At 43.6% G+C, this 20,662-nt stretch overlaps 1 protein-coding gene across 2 annotated transcripts in view; it reads left to right on the top strand.

Moving 5' to 3' along the window:
- The window catches only part of LOC139051621 (uncharacterized), a 214,268-nt gene that overhangs the window by 65,203 nt on the left and 128,403 nt on the right, over nt 1-20,662 (top strand). For both annotated transcript variants that reach the window (XM_070528561.1, XM_070528562.1), the window contains exons 6-7: nt 4,280-4,473; nt 9,185-9,345. In XM_070528561.1, coding sequence (XP_070384662.1) covers nt 4,280-4,473; nt 9,185-9,345 — 355 coding nt within the window. The remainder of the gene's footprint in view (nt 1-4,279; nt 4,474-9,184; nt 9,346-20,662) is intronic.

Raw genomic sequence — 20,662 nt, 5'->3', positions numbered from 1 at the left:
AACGCTGCTTCTGTACTTCAGTAATAAGCACCCAATGTTAGTTCAGACTTATATCGAACAAATCCGCACGGTGCGATGTCTGCATATGCCATTGTGATTTTTCTGCCGATGAATAGATGTGCCATCGCTGAATAAGTGCAGCCAAAGTCACCTTAAGAAGAGTAATTGCGAATTTACTGATGGAAACGCGTACGCTAGTCAGCGAAGTCACCAAACACACGGGTTAGTAATAGTGCATTTTAGCGCTGTACCGCTGACGCAGTTCTGCTGCATACGCAAATGAACTGCCATTCCCGCTGCAGTTTTTGCAATTCTAAATTCCCCAAGGGAGCTGCTTGGAAACGTACAAAGCTAAAGTCGAACTTTTCACTACTTTTCTGAAAATTTTGTTAGAGAGAGGTGCCACATGATATATTCAAAGGCAGAGCAGCGCCAGTTAAAGTAGATGAGCACTGGCGGAAAGGCCGGGTTTAGTCCTCTGCAGCATAAACATAATAAGAAAGAATTAAGTTAAGTACAAAATTCACACACAAGATGGGACTACGTTGTGAAACAAACAAATCACTTGGCGTGTTAACTCTGCTCAGACAGCATCGAGGTGTGATGAGTTCCCAAACGTGACACGAATTTTCTAGGAAAAATGGAACAAAAATACCATTTGCATCAACTATTAGCAATTCTCGACCTGAACTACCTATTTTCTAAACACATTTCCCAAAAACCACAATATCTAAGATGCCTCCGGGCGCAAAGAATAAAGCTGTTAAAGAAGCGCTTGCTTGGTATCATTCCGATAAGACACAGCGTGATTTATACCCTTCAAAAATTAGACAGTGTGAAAACCTCGCAGTTTAAAAGAATCAACAAGAGATACATGAAGCAACTAGCAATAATTAAACATGTGTGAAGCCACGCTTAAAATAGATGTAAAAACATGAAGTGCGCGACAGCTGGTATGAGGATTTACCGGGCCACATAAAACCAACAATTTCAGTTCTTGCAAACTTCAGTAGCTTTAACATACAACACAATGTGCTCGTGCAGTCTTGCTGCCTAGCTAGCGCAGCGCGGTAAAGTAGCGGAAAACAATATAAGCGGCAAATGGCATTCCGAACTTCACCGAAATGCCTTTAAACCGCATGCTGTACTGCAGACTAACTTTGTCACTTACGCGTCCAACTATGATCGAGTGGGGAAAAACAATGCGACAAAGGAAAGGATGAGAACAAGAAATTTCCCGCCGAAGCGACGATCCATTGCTACCGCTGCTCCCGCTGATGCGGCTTTGCGGGGAATGATTAGAACCGTATCGCCGGCACGTTCTTGCTGGTATTTAAGCCCCCCACCCTGCATCAATTCTTCTTCGACATTTCTTGAAGCTTTGACCACTCCACACATGCGAAGGGTGTTGCCTATTTTGCTCTGAAAACGTGAATAAGACAGAGAAGCACTATCAACGAACACAACAAGCTACGGTGCGCGGCTGGCCCTTCTCCCGTGTGTTCTGCGCAAGGCTGCCACAAGTCCATCGGCGCGCACTACGTGTATAGCCATGCGCAGCCACGGCCTAAAACTACACCCCCCACTCAGTTTGTTCCCCCCCCTCGCGTGTGCTTGATAGCATTACCCCGAGCTTGCATCCCTCCCCCTCTTTCCCTTCGCTTGTGTGGGAAGGCAGCATTTGTGAAGCCACCATCTTTCCTGTCTCACCCTCGCATACTTTCACTCGCACCTAAAGCACACAGTGCGATGGGCGCAATAGGATCTCGTCGCAATTGTACTCTATACGGAACATGATGTGTGTACACTTTAGTGGTCGCTCTTGTTGCACAGCCCATGATTTGAGAGGTGTGTTTGCAAGCAGCCGCTTTTAATTTAAGCAGTTGACCATCTGCGTCCCTGGAAGTTTCCATTTATTGTCTTGGCATCCCTTACGGCGGATGTGAAATTTTGGTATTTTGAAATGGCGTACAAACACTGCATTATATTGAGGTTCTAGATACATGGTGTTCTATGGACAAGGAGTTTATGACAAGTTAAATATTTCGTTATATTGAGAATTTCATTATATTAAAGTTATATTGAGGTTCAACTATTCCAGTTAGTTATGGCTTGTGGCTTTAGTGTGAAACAAGACTCCAATGATTTTCTTATAATTCTATTGTCTTGGGCATTGGGATTTATTTATTACAAACTTTCAATGGTAAAATGAATATAAAAACTTTAGTCTGTATCTTTGCATCTGCAGGCTTTCTTTATTTGCTGCTTTTAAGATAGCTGTGGGTGATGTCAGCCCGTTACGGTTGGATGTACAGTCATTACAGGATATACAGTCTAATCATGATGTAGTGAAAATGGCTACAATGAATTATCGGATGTAGCAAAGAATTCTAAAATGAACTTGAAAAAGGGGGGTACCAGCGAAACACAAAAGACGCGCACACAAGGAAAAGCTGTTAGACACGGACGGACGCTGGACTTTGAACTGTACTTTATTGAAATTTACATTGCCGCACATAATAAATTTTGTGTTTTGCTGGTACCCCCCCCCCTTTTCAAATTCATCATGTACCAACTGGCCCAAGAGCTTGCGCTAATGCACCTCAAATCTAAAATGTTTCTCGCCAATATCAGCATGTAACAAATGCAGTTAAACCTCGTTATAGCAGTTGCATCGGATGTACTTTCATTATATCCAATATTTGTTATCAATCATACGCTCGGATATTGCCAAAAAAGGAAATTGTGATCAGGTCTGTAAGAAAGAATTGCAAGAGGGTTGCCTCCGACAGGCCAGCAAAGGCTCTCCTGCAGATTTGGATGACCTGTCGACATCTTGCTGTGCTGATACGAGGCACAGGAACAATAAATTATACTCACGCTCTGCAAATTCCTGAACATGGAACAGTGTGAACAATGTTATTGCGTAGGATAAAAACATTGGCTTCCCGACTGTGGACGAGCCACACCAAGCTGCTCGCCAAAATGTGCGTGCTGCCGACAGACTTTTCGGACTCGGAAGGGACTGATTTGTACTCCGCTGCTTTGGCTGTCAGTCTAGCCCTTGCATCTGTTCTCGCACTTGATTGCCGATAAGGTCTACAAGAGTGAAAATGCCTATTGGCAGCGAGATTCCCATGGCGGCTTATGACCAGCCATCATGCTGGCTACACTGCTTAGGCTGCTTCGTCGTGAGTCGGCTATAATAGTTGCGGTCGACGTGGTGGCAGCATTGTTCATGGTCACCATATATGCGACATCTCGGCACGGTTCATGCCTGAAACACTGTGCGGCATGACATTTTCTGTTATTGTTGCGATACATTAGTGCTAAGTGTTGGTTGCAGTGCCGCAGAAATTGTGCAGGTCTGAAAAAATGGTGACTGTATTATACATTTTTGCTTCTAGAATATGTATCTTGAGGCTAGTGCAAATCGGAATTCACTTCGCTATAGCCAATACCGTATCTGATTCCACATTTTTGATTTCATCATTGCAGGAGAATGCTCCATTGAAATAAAAGTGACCAGCCAAATTTTATACATCTTGGATCTAATGAACTAATTCGTTATATTGGTAATCATTACATCAAGGTTCAACTATATATGCTTATAGTGTATATCATATATAATAGCAAAGCTATCTTGGTGTTGAATGTGACTTCTTTAAAATGAGGTTCGACTGTACATGAACCCGATTTCCTTTGTACAGCAATGAAGGGGGCTAGTTGAACGTTCATGGCTATATTGCACTCAGTTTTACACAGGCGATATTAAGTGAAGGACGGGACATGGACGGATGTAGCCTTTGTACAGTTGTTTTTTGTGTAAGGATTTCATACGACAGTGGCATATTCCAATATAGGGGTTTAATATTTTAAAAGCAAGAATTTTTTGTTGTTGTTGGCTTGCATAGACAACTGGCTCAAGTGAAGGCACTTTCTCAAAAGTGCCTTCAGTATGTTTAAGGTAGCCATTCCATCTAAGGTTAAAGAAACTAACACCTACATATTCAACTGGTTGTTATGCAGAGAAGTTCATTCTTGTAGTATGAAAATGATAAAAGCTTTTTCCAGGAGACAGTCATCACAACATATTTCTTATTGTAAAGGTTCATTTGCCACACGAAGGACCGTGCATCAATTTATGCTCAAAAGGGGTTTAGTAAAGTCTGGTCGCTAGAAGTAAGAATTCCTTGGTTTAAAATGCAATGTTTGGCAAAGAGCGTATTTTTACCAGTAAGTCGCAAACGATGTTGTTATTCTTATAATGGTGGTGCAGGAAATGACAGGTGTCGAGCTGTGCCCTACAGAGTACGGCTATGACAACATGATGAACCTGATAGCAGACTTCAGGCACGTGGTTTCTGTGTCACGGCCATTTTCTGATGGAGACTTCATGATCTGTCTTCATGCTTCACCCAAAGAACCCACTCTGGATATGAAGATGGTGAACGTCATGCAGGCACTAATAAGGTAATGTGTACTAAGTACAAATTCCTGAAAACAATCTGGGGTGTCAGATAAATGACAGATATTTGCCACTCACCTGAAAGCAGCAGGATGTTGCATAGGTAACTCAACAATTTTCGTAAATGGCTAACATTGCAATTAGAAAAGAATTCCCGTAGCTCCTTCTCTTTAAATAGTGAGACACCTTGAATGTTTCTGCAGAACTTGTGTGGCTAATCATCATCTAGAGGCAAGTATTAAGCCAATGTGGACGGCTAAATACTATTCCAGAAGCTTTGCAGCACTTGCCTTGTGCCAAGAAAAACATAGTTCCCGATAAAGTAGTAACTGAAGGGGCTGCATTTCTCTAGCACATTTCAAATCGGCTGCATCGGGCGAGGTGGTGCGACACTGCATACATCATCGCCGCCGTTTATGGCCATCAGTGAGTAAAGCGGCGGTGCCTTTGATCCAGCGCTGCAATTTTTTACATAAAATGCAAGGTTGTGGCCAAAAACCAATCCCAGATGGAGCCAAAACTGCGGTTAATTGTCAAAAGAAAGCATGTGTCGATTGTAAGTGCAGGACATACTAATCTTGAAAGGCTGCACACTACCAGAACTGCCAAAATGTCAGAATGTGGGCAGCACAAGGTCTAGCAAGAATGAAAATGTGCCGTTGTCAACGGTATCATCAATCCGTTTTTTTTTTTCTAAGAATCTAATAGTGTAAAAACTGGAATATAGGTTGATGCTGTATATAGGTCGATCCGACTTTGAGGTAAATAAAATTGAAAAAAAAAATTCTTTAATGCAATGAACTGCAGCACACACTCTATTCTACCAATACGCTGATTCATTGCCTGTGATGAAAGCCGCACATCAACTGTGGCAATTCTCGTCCGAGAATGACTGCTAAGTCACTAATGAGATCCCACAGCACATCACCAATGATGGCCAAAGCATTTGTTATGCAGGACTAGGCACGTGCAACGCTCTCGGTGATCAGTGAACAGCACGCACTGGGTACCTGAGTTGCACGCTGGTGATCACTGCAGCTGACTGCAGGCGTCCTCGAGTGACTGCAGGTGTCCGCGAGTGACTACTGGCGTCCTCGTGTGTATACTGGCCATTCATTTGGTTGCATGGTCTAGCTTCAGTCAATTGCAGCTTCAGGTTTTTTATGCCGTGTTCGCACCCTACAGTGGCCGACAAGAGTTCTCCTACGCGCCGCCAATTTGTCCCAGCTGATAGTCGTTCTTGCACATGATGCGCCTGAATAAATTCTACTATAGTGTCTGAAGTTGAGCATGAACAGCATAGCAGCCGTAGTGTAAGTCAACACTTGCACTCACTGTGGTTGCACTGTTTTGCAACCAGATTGGGCAGCATTGCCATGCTCTTGTTTGCGTTACCAAATTCTATCGCATCAATTTTGAATGCAGCACTAAAGGAGAGGCCTGCTAATTTTGCATCCCAAGAATTTTTTTTTGGGGGGGGGGGGAAGAAAAAACCTCTACCTGTATTTCAGTTTTTACAGCAGAGTAGACAAGTAGCATTCCATCTTACGATGCACTGTAATGATATTTTTTTTGTTATCAGTGGTAGAATATTAATGACACAGTTTATAATGAGGCATCGCAGCGTAATCTGGCTATTACTAGAATGTCCCAGTAGAGGGTCAAATTGTGTTGCACATTTACCTCGATTTCTCGCATCTAAAGCTCTGTTCTTGATAATATTGACGGTTTGGGAATTTCTGAGCAATAATCTATCATTGTAAAATGTTTTACTGAATAATTGCCTTTTGTGTACATTTAAAACGCACTTTTTACCTAAAAAGTTTTTTATCACCATAGAGTGTTTTGCAAAATTTGGAGGTGTGACTAAGCCTAATTGCTCCACAGCCAAAGCATGTTGCCGCTAATCAAGCGGCTCTTGTGATTGCAACCTGCTCTGTGCATCTTCCTTTTCCATGCTGAATGTGCAAGTTGCAAAAAAACTTTTTTTTAATCGCTTCCATGTTTTGGGGCACGTTAAAGAACCCCAGGCGGTTGAAATTGGAGTCCCCCTCTACAGCGTGCCTCAAAATCGGATCGTGGTTTTGGCGTGTAAAATCCCAGAATAAAAACTTTTTTTCATCATGCAACACTGTACAACCTGCCTCTACTCCAATGATGTTTGTTTCAGGGCAACATATGGTGGCAGTTTGCTTTAAACTAGTGCATGAGGAGCAAATCTTGAATTACGGCACAAAGTAGTGATGTGAACAAGAGCTTACAAAGGCATGAATTTATTCCGTCTTGCCTGGTTTTCCCATTCTATTGCATTAATACAGATGAAGGTACACAAATGAATGAAGTCTTGGCTGAATGAAATTCAGCTTCAGTTCATTATGGGAATGCAGTCGGTTTGTGGGTGCATTAGCCATTTGGGATGAAGTGGAGGTGGCATCACTACCTCTAATTAGCATACTTGTGTATACTGCTATGATAGTAAAATATTACATGTGATTAGGTGTAAAACAGCTTGGTTGTCAAATATTTTTGTGTGTTAATGTGGCAGAGGTTTTTGCAATCAGTGTCTCACTGCTTTCTGAAAGCAGGAAGAAAAGAAATCGAAGTTTCCAAAAACTACATTTCTATTTTTTGGGTAGCCACCATGAAATTATGTGCAGACTTTTAGGCCCTGTACTGCACGACTAGATGTAGCTCCGCTTTTCTTGAGTGCCATTTTCCTTTCCACGCTACCAAATGTTTATGCATATTGCTAAGAACAGAGCTGCACGACACACAATATCGGCTATAGTACAGCTACTTGAAATCTCTCCAGATCCACCATAGTAGCTTAGTGGCTATGGCGTTACGCTACTAAGCATGAGATCACGATTTTGATTCCCAGCCGCCACGGCCGCATTTTGGTGGGGGTGAAATGCAAAATCGGCTGTGTACCATACATTGGGTGCGTGTTAAAGAGCACCAAGGGGTCGAAGTTAATCCAGAGTCCCCCCCATTACTGAGTGCTTCATAATCAATCAGATTGTGGTTTTAGTGTGTAAAATCCCACAAATAAATAATTATATTATTATTTAATGTTTATTCAGGCAGAATATGGCACGAGGACATTTTTCATTTTTGTGTTCTTATGCAATCCCACACACTCCTCTACCTATTGCAAAAAGAATCATATTTACCTTGTGCTGTTAAAAAGTTGCAGGGTAAATTGTAAGGTGCACCGTGCTTGGTAGATTGGGTTTCACATTTTTTTTTACTTCCTTGTTTTACAATAATATGTAAGTTTAGTATTATTCTTTGCTCACATCAATAATATAAAATCGGGGTTTGATGGAATCTCGTCTAGTGGAGAAGAGGCACGAGGAAAAAAAGAACACTGACAAAAAAAAAAACATTGAGAAATTAAGACGTTTCAGCTTGCACAACGGTGCTGAAATATTGTGAACATTTATTGTGAACAAGGCTCCCATTTGGGAGCCATAACATCTTAATTTTTTTTTCTTGATCGGCATTCTTTTTTCATCATCAATAATGTGTCATATTTTTCAATATTTTTCTAATTTTTTGCTTAAAGCATTCAAAAGGTAGTGTTTCAATGGCCTGAATTGGGCAAAGGATTCCAAAGGACGTGTACTTGAACCTGGAAATCCTCTCTCAAGTTTGATCTCGTTTCTTGAGAGCAAACTGCTTTCCGAAAAGGGTCACTACTGACCACAATGCTCAGCTTAAAAGCTTGCGTCGAACAGCATGCAGCTACAGTGGTTTGCAGTGGTGCTCGTCATGCATTTTTATTTTTGATAAGGTAGAAACTGGTGCAACACGATAGTGAGCCAGCTGGTATTAAAACTGCCCTGTGCTGACACTAACTTGCCTTTAGTGCAAATTGCATGTGAATGCACCCTGCATGTGTGCTACCATGTGCCGTTTATATAACCAATATCGCCATCTGTTGCTAACAAAAGAGTTGACCAGACAGACCGCTAAATTTGGAAGTGGACCTAAGCTTGCAGAACTTCTGAAGTGATTCCCGCTCAGGTGCTGCAAATGCCCTTATTAGCAGGAATGAAAAAAGCTTGGGGAAGACACTGTGGGCCCAAAAAATAAATAGGGATGAGTCTTGTACGCAGCTGCCACAAGGGCCTCCTGCAAGGACTACTATGTAAGTGCGGATTTGGCGTGTGGTGGTTTCGTTAAATCTGAAATGCAATGCAAGATTTATTTTAGTCAAGAAATTGCTTAAATGAATGAAGACAAAATGGGTTTTCGTTTTTTCCTAATGCCATTTGCAGATCCCAGTTTGAGAACCCCTGATTGAGAGGGAAAAGAGAACAAATTATGAACAAATAAAGCAGAAACTTATGTACATGAGTTTTTGTACATGTGCATGTACAGGTGTCTTTGTGTGAGGGAAAATGGGTGGCATAGTTCTCAGAGCCAAATGCCAGTGGAACTGCCACTCTCTGTACTATGTTCTACAGCTGAAATTCAAAATGAAATTTGTCTCCTTTTCTGTTAAGGCCAAGGAAGTACTTTTTATTATTGTGTATTTCATATCACATTTTCTTCCTAACTATGAATCAGTAGCACCCATATTTCACAGTTTCTGAAAACGAGAGGTGAAGAATTAAGCAAACAAAGAAAGTGACATGTTACTCTAGCACTAATGAATGAGCTTTGTTACATTGAATGTGCATGCTTAATCATTGCAATATTCTATTACAGGATGAGCGGGCCACAGGGCCTGACCTTGGATGAACTTCTGCAGTTCTATCAGGGAGTGACAGGGGAAAGCATGAACCCTGCAGAGCATGGCTTCACACGCCAGACATTTGTTCTCTTCCTCACAGCGCAGTTGAACTTGACATACGAGTGCCTGGGCAGAGGTATGTACAAACTTTGTTTAACAGTTGAGCATGTTATTCTCATTTCAGGTAAAAATAATGCACAAAATTGAACCTGCACTGTGAGTGCCTCTCCCTATGCACACCATAGCTTGAATAGTGGCACCAGTGAGCATTACCTTTTCAAGTTAGTTTTACACTTTCACATTTTTTGAAAACCCCTTTGTAATTGTTCTGCACTCTCTATATGAAGACTGCCTGCTGTCTTGATTCTTATAAAGAAATAGGGGTAGCTGCAAGCTGACAGTGCAAGCATTTGAGCTCTCAATGCATCTCCAAGCTCTGCTGTGACTTTCTCAAGTTGCTCTTGGAAGTATGATCAGGTATATACTCATGACAGTGCACCATGTACTACATGAATCGAGCAAAAGTTCGGCACAAGTAAGAGGAACAGTGCCCTAGCTAAGTCTATTTGCTGCCGTGAATTCTCAAGTGCACCTTGAGGACGAGAGCAAGAATCAAGGGGGTTCTAAGCAATGCAGGAGTGGCAGTCATTAAGCTTCATCTGTGAGACCAATTGCCGCCACTATCAGACCTAGGAGCATGCTCTGATGGGCTCATATATGTCGCTCATACCAAATGGGCGAGTGTACATTCTTACTATGCCCTACCGTGTAAGTATAGCCAAGGGGAGACAAAAATAAACTAACGGCTTGAGTAGACATGGAACTATCACCCTCATAGACATTGACAATCATTGATCTGTAAGTACTGAGCAAGCTGTACTGATGTACCAAGCGAGTTTTGGGGATGGTGGTCTGTTCATCCATGACATAATTTGTAGTCGTCACCAATTTTGGATTGTAGCCGCATAATAATACCTAAGCCTTGGACCACGTATCAACAGGGGCCATATGTTATGGAAATACTGTGTGTAGCTCTGTACCAACTATGGGTTTATTTGTTTTGTATACAGTACATATTTGAAGCTGAACATTACGGGACATCACTGTTCAATTTGTGCTCATATACTAAAAGGTTCATGCACTCCTAAAGCTAATGTAGTGTATATTTAAAATCTCTGCTTAACTGATAATTTTCTGCAGTCCTGATAGACCAGTTACAACATTATTGCACCTTAGACTGGCAAATTAAAATAAGCAGGTGTCACATTTACACGATTATAATGCGCCCTTAATTGTCCCTTAATGCCCTTGATATTCCTATCACCAGTTTTTCATAGTAAGAGAGAGAATAGTGGCAATCTATCCTTACTTGGAAAAATAATTTATTGCATTCGAGCTACAGTAGACTGGGTGTCACTCTTCACTGTTGGATGTTGGATTTTTAACTTTTAACTGCCCCAGGGCATATTGCTCTCAATGCCTTGTATGGCATCTCAGATACCTCATTTCTTAAATGGTTTGCAGCCTAATGAATTTCTGGAGCAGGCACTAAGCTACTGGAACTTCTACAGCTGAGGTGCCCTTCTAAGCACAGTCAATTTTCATCATGTTGACCTTCATAATGTTGGCATTTTGAGCTGATCATAGGAGCCGCTGTCACCCTTTTGAGTCAGTCAGAAATAAAAAAGATAGTGAATTCCACACTGTGGTAGTATTTTGTGGTCTCTAGAATATTTTCACCCTAATAGTGTGTTGATTAGATTGGATTACAGTGATTTTTAATGCCAATGATGAATTCCTTATCACTATTGCAGTTTTGCTTGCATGCTCTAATCCAACATGCATGTCACTAAAAAAGAGAACAGAAAAAAAAACCTGGTGGTATAAATTGGTAGATATGAGATATTCAGCAGTGAATCTTTGTACACACACACACACATCCATTTCTAGCCCTGTAATGCTCACTGCCATTAAATGTTCAATCCACCGTGTGCTTGATTGATTAGGTGGGCACACATAATCCTTTATGCAACCTTTGCATGGTAATGGCTGCAATTGCAAAGACCACTTTCTGTACAAGATGTGCACCATGCACACAATGCACCAATTGCATGCAACAGCATGAGTTGTATAATTGATGCTTGCCTAGCTTGTGGCAATCACATGGATATCATCGGTCACCACTCAACAGTATTGTACCTATGTATGCCACAAACCAAACAGATGACGAAGGAAAAAATTATGGCTCTCCCGTAATAGAGAGTAGATGTAAGCAAGAAATCGCTACCTGTAAAGCAGATTGGTTGGAGATGATACTAGCCACAATCTTAAAATGGATGTAGTACATGTTCGTAATGGCACACTCCACCATACCACAGCACAACGAATTTGTTTTGAACTGAACCTCATTGCAATGTTGTCTCAGTCAAACAGACATCCGCAGCCCATCAAATGCTGCCGGCTTGATCACGCAGCATGGTGCCATCTCTTGAGCCAGCGCAAAACCCACACCACTGAACTTACGGACCAACAGGCAACCCTGTCTCAGCGCCAAAAGATGACAATCAAGTGTATAGTGTCCTGTATCTGCTGTTTAAGTTTTGACTGGTTGCCCGGATGTTTTTGTTTGAGTGCTCGGATAACGGCTCTGGCTTTTGGCTAAAGGTCACTTTAGGTTGCCGACAATGGGAGCTAATAGCATTTTATGCTTAAAAAAGCACCACTAAGATGAAACCGAGAACAGAGAACAAAGGCAACATTCTTAAACTGCCCATACCCAAAAAGGTTGTTGTAGGTTAGGTAAAGTATAGCAGGAAAGCAATCGGACAGTTCCCAGTGGTGGAACAGTTGTGCCAAACTGTGCCGAGAGCAAACCTTCGCACCATCCTGAGCCAAAACAGCATTTTAGTGGAAAATAGCGCCGAGCCTGTGGCAAAGCATGCATAAAACCGAAGCCCTCCTTCCATTGATACTTCGCAGCTAGCAAAATTGAAATCAAAACCAACAGCACTCTATCATTATCAACATCATAAAAGGAAGCAGAGGCCCATCGGAGTCATTGGGTTTGTCATTTGCGCATTTTTTCTCTGATGAATGTACCATGTAGTGCTGCTGTACCATCTTGCTGGCGCTTTATTTCGGTGTTCATCGAACCCGCGTGGTACTGCGGAGTTTGCCAAAGGAGGATGTCACATTATAGGAATAAAGGGAAGCTTTTTCTATGCTTGTGTGTGATAGCGGGGCTTTGGGAAAGAGCCGCTGCAATCACAATCGCACGTGGTGCATATCATATAGTTAAGAATGGTATTAGCAAGTGAGGTCGAATGTGGTACATGGCGAGAGCCGCCACTTCAATTGGTGCGGCCATGTTCATTGATGCACATTGACGCAAACGCAAAACCCTGTTTGCATCTCACGCATGCACAGTGGTGCTGACGCTCCTTTTATTTTTTTTCCGGCAGCAATATCTTAGCGGCCCCTATTCGAAAACTCCCTAATGTACATGGCATGACAAGAGTGTAATGCATGATGTCGTATTCAGTGCAGGCGCATGTAACTCCATCGGTCTTGCCTTTGCCCACAAGCTATGACTGTTGCACTGCGTTGCACCCTGACTTAATAAACCCGCGTTTGTTGAGGATCTGTGTGGTGTCTTGTTTGCACCGTATCGGCAAACACGGCCGTAGTGCCCTTTGTGCGTCACGGTATGGAGGAGCGTCACATCCTTTCTTGACCGTGCTTGCAGGGTAAACGTGGTGCAAACCCAACTCCGCAACATATCGACTATAGCAGAAGATTTGCATGATATATGTTAAGCACATGTGCATTGGAGTCTGCACCAAATGTACTTGCTGCTGCTCCAGATCAGTGTTTTGCCTGTACTAGGACCTGTGGCGAAAAGTGAAAGGGCTGTTCCACCACTAAGTTCCTCTCACACAAGTATTTGGTAGAGAGACAGCTGTGGCCTATGGCACACAGGTGCTTCAGGGATCAAATGTTCAGATGTTGTGTTTTTCTGTGTTTGAACAAAAATTTTTGATCAGTTTCATCATCAGTATAATTTTAGGAAAAGCTGCTCTGCTAACTTTCATAAGCAAATACAGTCGAACCTCAATATATCGAATAGTGTGGTGATCGCGAAATAGTTTGATATAGCTAGAATGAGGTATTAAATCATGTAAAAAACACATCAGCAACTTCTGTGAATCAATCAGTGAACCAAGGGTGCGACTGGGGATCGTCGTTCGGAGCGTGCGATTTGCACTGTGCGCAATTGGCCTAGGCCGCGCCGACTGCGTCTGCTGGGAACGCGTGGTCGATTGCACCGACTTAGTCAGCCGCACGAAGTTGGTGCGGTCTAGGCCAGTCACGTGCCTCGAGCAGTAAATACTCGAAGCTTCACACAAAGTATTTAATTACCGTATTTACTCGCATAATAATCGGACCTTTTGTCAAAAAAATAGATGCAAATTCAGGGGTGCGATCATTACGCGGGTGAAATTTCCCGTGAAAAGAAATTTCTTTTTTTTTTTCATCCTGCGTTTGCTGCGGGATGACAACAGGTCAACAAATAGGCGGCTGCCGCTGTATTTAGTGTCGGACGCCAAAACAAAAATGGCAGCCGGTGGAGCAAGCTGAATGCGTCGAACGCGATTTTTTTTTTTCTTGTGAGTACATTACATGCATTGAAACAATTTCTTCCGTATCAGTAATGAATAATATCGTTAATATCAGCAAGTTTGCGGCAATAATGTAGCCATGTCCACTTTGAGGCAACAGAAACAGATGGGCGCGCTTAGCTGCCAGTGACATAGAAACACATGGCGGGCATGCTGTGGAAACTGCAGCATTTGTCTTCCCTGCTATCCTAATATGGCACATTTCCACTAAGGGTGGGCGAATATTTTAGCTGTGTTACAAGTGTCGGCGTATGAATAGGGTACACTTCTAATGTATCAGTGTATTAAACGTGGCTACTCTTGATTTGTTGCGTGCCCACGAGTGCAAATGAGAAGAATCGAAAGGCGCCTTTTTCGTTGTTGTTGACTACAACCATTATAAAGCCTACACATAATAAAAGCAAGTTTGGTTGTACCTCTTTTTGTCATGGAAGTGCGGAAAGTGATAAAAGGAAAGAAATGGGGCATCTATTTAAGAATGTTTTGTGTGTGCAGACCGCTTGGTTTGTCTTGAAGAGTCATTCGCATAGCATTCGACAGATGGTAAGCGCGATCATTATTAGCTAGACTTGGCACATGACATATCGCTGCGGCAAGTTCGGGGTGCGATCATTACACGGGAAAAAAAAATAGAATTTTGACGACAAAATTCAGGGGTGCGATCATTATGCGAGTAAATATGGTATTTATTTAGCTGAAAGTACTGCATCAGTGTAGCCTGCTTCTTATTGGCAGCTGCGTGCTTAAACACGCAGTCCTCAGCATATTTTTAACGATCCACATGCGATAGGCCGGTGCCCTTTATTGCGTCGCAGTAGCGGTGTAGAAGGGCCAATGCAACTACAGGACTACAGCCTCAGTTAAAGTCGGGAGTGGGGCAACATCAGTGCTTGTAGGATCAACCTCTACAGCGTCTTCTTTGGCCGCTACTTCTGCTGTGATCTCTATGTCCATCAATCAAAGCATTTTGAAACACTGTCAATAACAAAGTATTAAGTGGCGTCTGCCAAGGCGTCTATGAGTTAGCCCAGTGAGTGCGCTGTCGTGTGTCTTTGCGGATGCAAATCGCCACTTCTCGCAAGACCTGGCGGGCCCAGAGTGTGGCACCGAGGAGCAGTCAGTATGGCAAATGCAATGCACTGTTGATGTTGTCGAACTAGCCAAGCCGCCGCGTGTGTATGCCACTACGTTCAGCTAGCGCCCTTGGCGCGATCGATGTGTGCAGCTATAGTGCACAGCAGTGTGGAACGCCAATCGCACCACCGTTAATTTCGAGGGTCTTGCGGAAATGCTCACCGCCTGTCCACAGAGCGTACGTGGTCTGGGATGGCGAAGTTCGATACTATAACCATTTTTCGTCGAACCCATTCGAAGTAAAAAATTAAAATGCGTGCGATTTTCCAGGTGATATAGAAAGTGTTCGATATACACAATAATTTAATATATCCGTGTTCGATATATCAAGGTTCGACTGTACAAAACATCAGCCTTGGACCATACATTTGCCTTTAACTGACAGATTAACAAAATTGTTGACAGAGGTTTTTTAAGAAACATTTTTATGCTGCATTAATATGTATTTATGCATCATATCATAGAGAAGTTATAAAGCAATAGAAAAATCCTAGGCTGAATCACTCATATTTTGCCTATTAAACAGTTCATCTCAAAGGAAGGAAGGAGAGGTCAGTGCAGTTCATGTTAACCTCTTCCCACATCGTGTATCATATATTATAGAACAATTTTAAGCATAATAGAACTGAAAGCAAGGAAGAAAATCGGAACCAGAAAGCCTAGGATGGCACAACTTATGTCTGGGTCAGGTTGTATTCCGAAAGCGTCTACAAGGTGGCCCGACAACGTAATTGGGCAGCGGCCAAAATGGCGTTTCGATGAGTTGAGTTGAGCCTGGCCTTACAAAAAACATCAAGTATGGTAGAGAGACTTTCAGTGTGAATGTCAAATGTTGGTGAAAAGACGAGTAACGTTTTCAGAGTATTACAGGTGTGTGGACCATTTGAAATCCTGAAGCAAGGAGTCTATCATAGGCTTAAACGTGGCCAGCACCTTACATAATCCAAGGGGCGTAACTTTGAACTATAAAAGACCATTGGGTGTTATAAATGCAGTCTTTTCTTTGTCTATGCCATCGACAGCAATTTGCCAGTATCCAGATCGAAGGCCAATAAAGGAGTAGTAGCTAGCACCATAGAGGCAGTGAGGGGTGTCTTTGATTTGGCAGCGGGTACGTCTTTCTTAGTCACGTTGTTCATATGGCGGTAATCCACTCAGAAGCGTCATGCCCTGTCCTTCATAGCTAACACTACCGGTGACACCCATGGACTCCAAAAGATGGCTAAATGATATTTTTATCAAGGATCTTGTTAACATGAGTTTGAATTACCTGGCATTCGGATGGAGGTACTCGATATGGTCTAATAGAAGCAGCATCACCAGTATTAATACAATGTTTGGCAGCAAGCGTTTGGCCTAAGGGGCTATTGTGAAAGTTGAAAACATCCCTGTAGGAAGACAAAACACAGTAGAGGTCTTTGGCTTGTGTAGGTAAAAGATCCGTCACGGTAATTTTCTGAATCTTGGGATCAGCACAAGAAGCAGACTTTGGAAACCTGGTAGGCTCAGACGAAGCATCGGGTGAGAAAGCCACCACGTGATGGTCATACAAAGGCTGAAGTTAGGTGAGGTAAATTCCTTGAGGCACAGTTAGCTTGATTCGACGGAAGTTGACGACAGGAATGCAAGTCTGGTTGGCCGTGATAGTCGGAAATGTGTGAGGTACAGTGAGATTAAACTGCAGTGGAAGTTGATGACAGGAATGCAAGTCTGGTTGGCCGTGATAGTCAGAAATGTGTGAGGTACAGTGAGATTATACTGCAGCGTAATGTCGGGCAGCTGAGTGATGAAATACTCTCCATCAGGAACAGGAAGGGAAGACAATTCAATATATGACAATTATTTGGCCGGCAGTCGAACGAAGCTGGTGGGACTTAAGCAGCTGGGGTTTCTATCGCAAGTATTGATGCCTAGAATGAGGTCGCGCAGGCAATAAGCAATTGTGGCAAAAAGGACAGCGGCATGGCACTCGTCGATGCTTACACGTGCTGTAGTACTTATATCGATGACGGTAACAATATAGCGGTTTAGCTCGTCTGACATTAGGGTAAATGCAGGCGGACAGGGGAAAAGGGGCAGATGGGGCGGAAGCGTAAACGTGAGCAGCCTGCATGGTGCAGCCACCTGGTGGCACAGAGCTCAAAGAGACAAAGACAGCTGACATTGTGTAACCAAGTCTATTCTACTTAGCTGCTGGTGTACATTTTCAGCAGGGGCGTAATTGGGTTGCTTCTGAAAATTTACACCCTCAGCAAAGTAAAATACACTTGGTTACTGTGATATTAGCTTTTTTTTTCTGTTTGAGCTCAGTGTCACCAGGCGGCTGCACCATGATGCAGGCTGCTCGTGTTAATGCCGCCTCCACCCCAATGCCCCTTTCACCTGCGTTTACCCGACTGTTGCACAAGCTAAACCTCTCTAATACTGCCATCCGTAACGTGGATGGTGCATGTAGTTGCAGGAGTAAAGAGCTTTTTCATTGGTTTTCTGAAGGCAGCGCTCATAATGGAGAGGTGTGCACCTGTGTCGATCAGTGCAGTGACAGCAGTGTCTTTGTCAACTTCAAAAAGGTTCTAGCTCGTGAGCAAAGCAAGCAGAGGATTTGAGGGCAAGGTCGACATTTCAGCTTCACCTCCAGAAGCTGCAGTTACTAGTTTTTCGGCCATGTGTAGAGGGACACGGATGGCAACGAGAAGCGATGGGCTGGGGTGAAGGAGACTGATGACGTCGGGATGACAGCGATTGGCCATAGCGAAGATTCGCTGGTGCCCCGTCAGAGGCAGGACGATCATGGCGAGAAGCATAAGCAGTACTAGTCGGTGCAGAGGTGTGGAAATGGGCACTGTTGTATGCAGTGTTCGCTATCGGTTGCGGCAATGACGAGCAATGTGGTCAATGTGGCACCTATGGAAATAGATGGGCTTGTCGTTGGAGGTGCTCCATTCAGACAGGTTGCAGGATGTGGTAGGAAAACATTGTCAGGGATGAGGAGGTCTGCGAGAAAAGCGCTGCACACTGGGTTTGTGGGTCGACGAGCACACGGAGTTGTGACTTATGTTTTCAAGTTCTTGTTGGATTGCAGCAATCGTGATAGATCGGTGGGTGTCGCTGATTAGGATGGTGAATAAGTGGCCTCGAGCTTGCAGCAAACAACGCAAGTTACGTCACATGGCATTGGCTGGCGGGGACGGTTCTCACAGGTCAACGTAGCAGCGGTGTTGGGCAGGCACACAATGTGGGGCGTGATACGATGGTTCTTAGCTTGTTTGAAGTGGTGACATTCTTTGATAGTGGTGTCAATAGTTGAAACGTTGCTGAAAACCAGCAAGTTGAAGGCATCATCTAGGATACCCTTTAAAATATATATATGGGCCACTTTGTCTGTTTAAAACATCTTGTCAGCTTTGTGGCAAAGAGCGAAAATGTCTTGTATGTATGAGACGTAGTGCTATGTGGGATTCTGAGCACGCATTGCAAGTGCCTCTTTCTGCTGCGACGGTGCGCCCAAAGGGGTCGTTGAACTGTTCACTTAGTTTTTCTTTGGAAATGTCCCAGCTTTTTAATTTATCTTCGTGGGTTCGGTACGACAGGTCAGGGGTGCCAGCCAGGTAAAAAATGGCTGTGGCTTAGGTATGGTTAAGCCCAGGATGCGAAGCATACTAGCCTTTATTTTAGTTGTTGAACCACTGTTTAGCCTGGTGAACTGCTGTTGCTTGGCTATATTTGGTTCGGCTAGACGAAGAAACAACTCATGCATTACTGCTTCGCCTTCAAGAGTGGAACGCGACAGCGTTCCCGTCGACCCGCCAAGGGGTGTAAGACAATGGGCTACAGGGCAGCGACTACGCGCCCCGCATTGGACGCGGTGAGCGTCGAGCAAAGCAGCGTTCGGCGCGGCAACGAAATGTGCGCCTGAGCAAGAGACGCACGCCTTAGAAACAGCTCGTTTCTAAGGCAACACCGCATTCACTAGAGGCGCTTTTGTACCGCTTTGAAGCATCGTACTCGTGGCTCAGTGGTAGCGTCTCCGTCCCACACTCCGGAGACCCTGGTTCGATTCCCACCCAGCCCGTCTTGCAAGAGTTGAGCCAAAGCCACTTCTCCTTTGTCGTGACGTCACGGTGTCACGTGGTTTCATGGCGACACCGCCGCGCCTGAGGAGCTGGGTTGAGCTCTCGTAATATGCTTCGCATAAAAACGACATTAGCTAGCATGATGTTGGATCCTACCTGTTCTTAATGCTGACAAGTTCATAGAGGTTGACCCACTCTTCGACGTCGGTGCTGTCCAAGCCAGAGAACAGACCAGGGTCACAAGCGTGGGTAAACATTACGACTGGAGCAGTCCGATGAGTCGCAGCTGATGATGGTGGGGTCTCATCTCTGGGTAACGTTGTAGCGAGATCGATGTAGCGACTGCTGTGGAGTTCTGTGGCGAGGACAGGGATTGCAAACCTCCACTAAAATGTTACGTGCAGAAAGGCACACACAAGAGAGACTATTTACACTGTATTTACAAGAGCAGCGCACCCAGAGACCAAGATGGAAACCAGCTCATGCAAAGCCCAGATGCTCGTCTCCGTCTTCCTTCGCGACATGTATCATAACCGCTTGTAGCGCAACAATATTCATTCGGAATCTGCCTTCTCTAGCAATGAATTGCAGTCAAATGCCTCTACAGAGAATTGACCTGTATAACAAATGATTCATTAGGTCCCAGCGAAATTCCTACCTTTCATACATGTTGTGAACACCTCTAGAAGGAAGACCAGTACAACAAATTTGCCTTCACAGCGAAGAAATATGGTGTCCCTGGCGGCTTATTCATTGCTTTACAATAGATGACGCATAGCGAAGCTGCCACTAATCGGCACTAGTGCTAATGGCAGTGCTTGACAAATGTGCCAATGTCAGAAATATCTGCTGCAGAAGTATAGAATATCAGATTTGTTTGCTGCAGTGCCAAAGGAATCGCTCGACTTGTACGCTGCTTGCTGTAGCGCATCAGCGGGAGCAACGGCTGATGAATACATTGCAGTTGATGACAACGTGATGTTGTAATCATAATGGATGCCTTCAAAGCCATCTCTAGGGCGACAAGGATGCGAACATCAAAAGAATGCAGCAGTGATCAGTATCTTGTAAATGAACGAAGAATTTTGATGGCAAGGGAGGAGATGGCTGCCTTTGACAGAGAAATTGGTGACTTTCTTCACTAATTCTGTTTTGAATTCATGTTAAATCAAAGTTTTCTTTTATTGAACGGGCTTAGTATGCTCTATTGTGAGTGTACAGTGCACATCCTTTACAGCAAAGGGATTTGTATCATGAAAAATTTGGAGCTCCTGAGAGCTTTGTTATACAGGCATATGAATGTAGTTTTTATTTTTATTTTTAACAGAATTTTAGGAAACACCTGTGGCATCTACGAGAAGAAGGGGGTTAACCGAGAGGCCCTTTTCTTCTTGTTTATTACATAGTGAGAGTCTCGAATCCGGCAACATTGATGCCTTCAGGTAGCATGTGTGGGTTTATTGATCAGTTGCCTTCACCTAAAAAGATCACGTTCTCGTGACGTCTGCGACAGAAAGGATGTTCCACATCCACCGCCAAGGTCTTTGAGTGGTGGCGCTGGCTAACA

Source organism: Dermacentor albipictus, unplaced genomic scaffold (assembly GCF_038994185.2).
Source record: "Dermacentor albipictus isolate Rhodes 1998 colony unplaced genomic scaffold, USDA_Dalb.pri_finalv2 scaffold_13, whole genome shotgun sequence".
Lineage (NCBI taxonomy): Eukaryota > Metazoa > Arthropoda > Arachnida > Ixodida > Ixodidae > Dermacentor > Dermacentor albipictus.
This window is presented reverse-complemented; position numbering and strand designations above follow the sequence as displayed.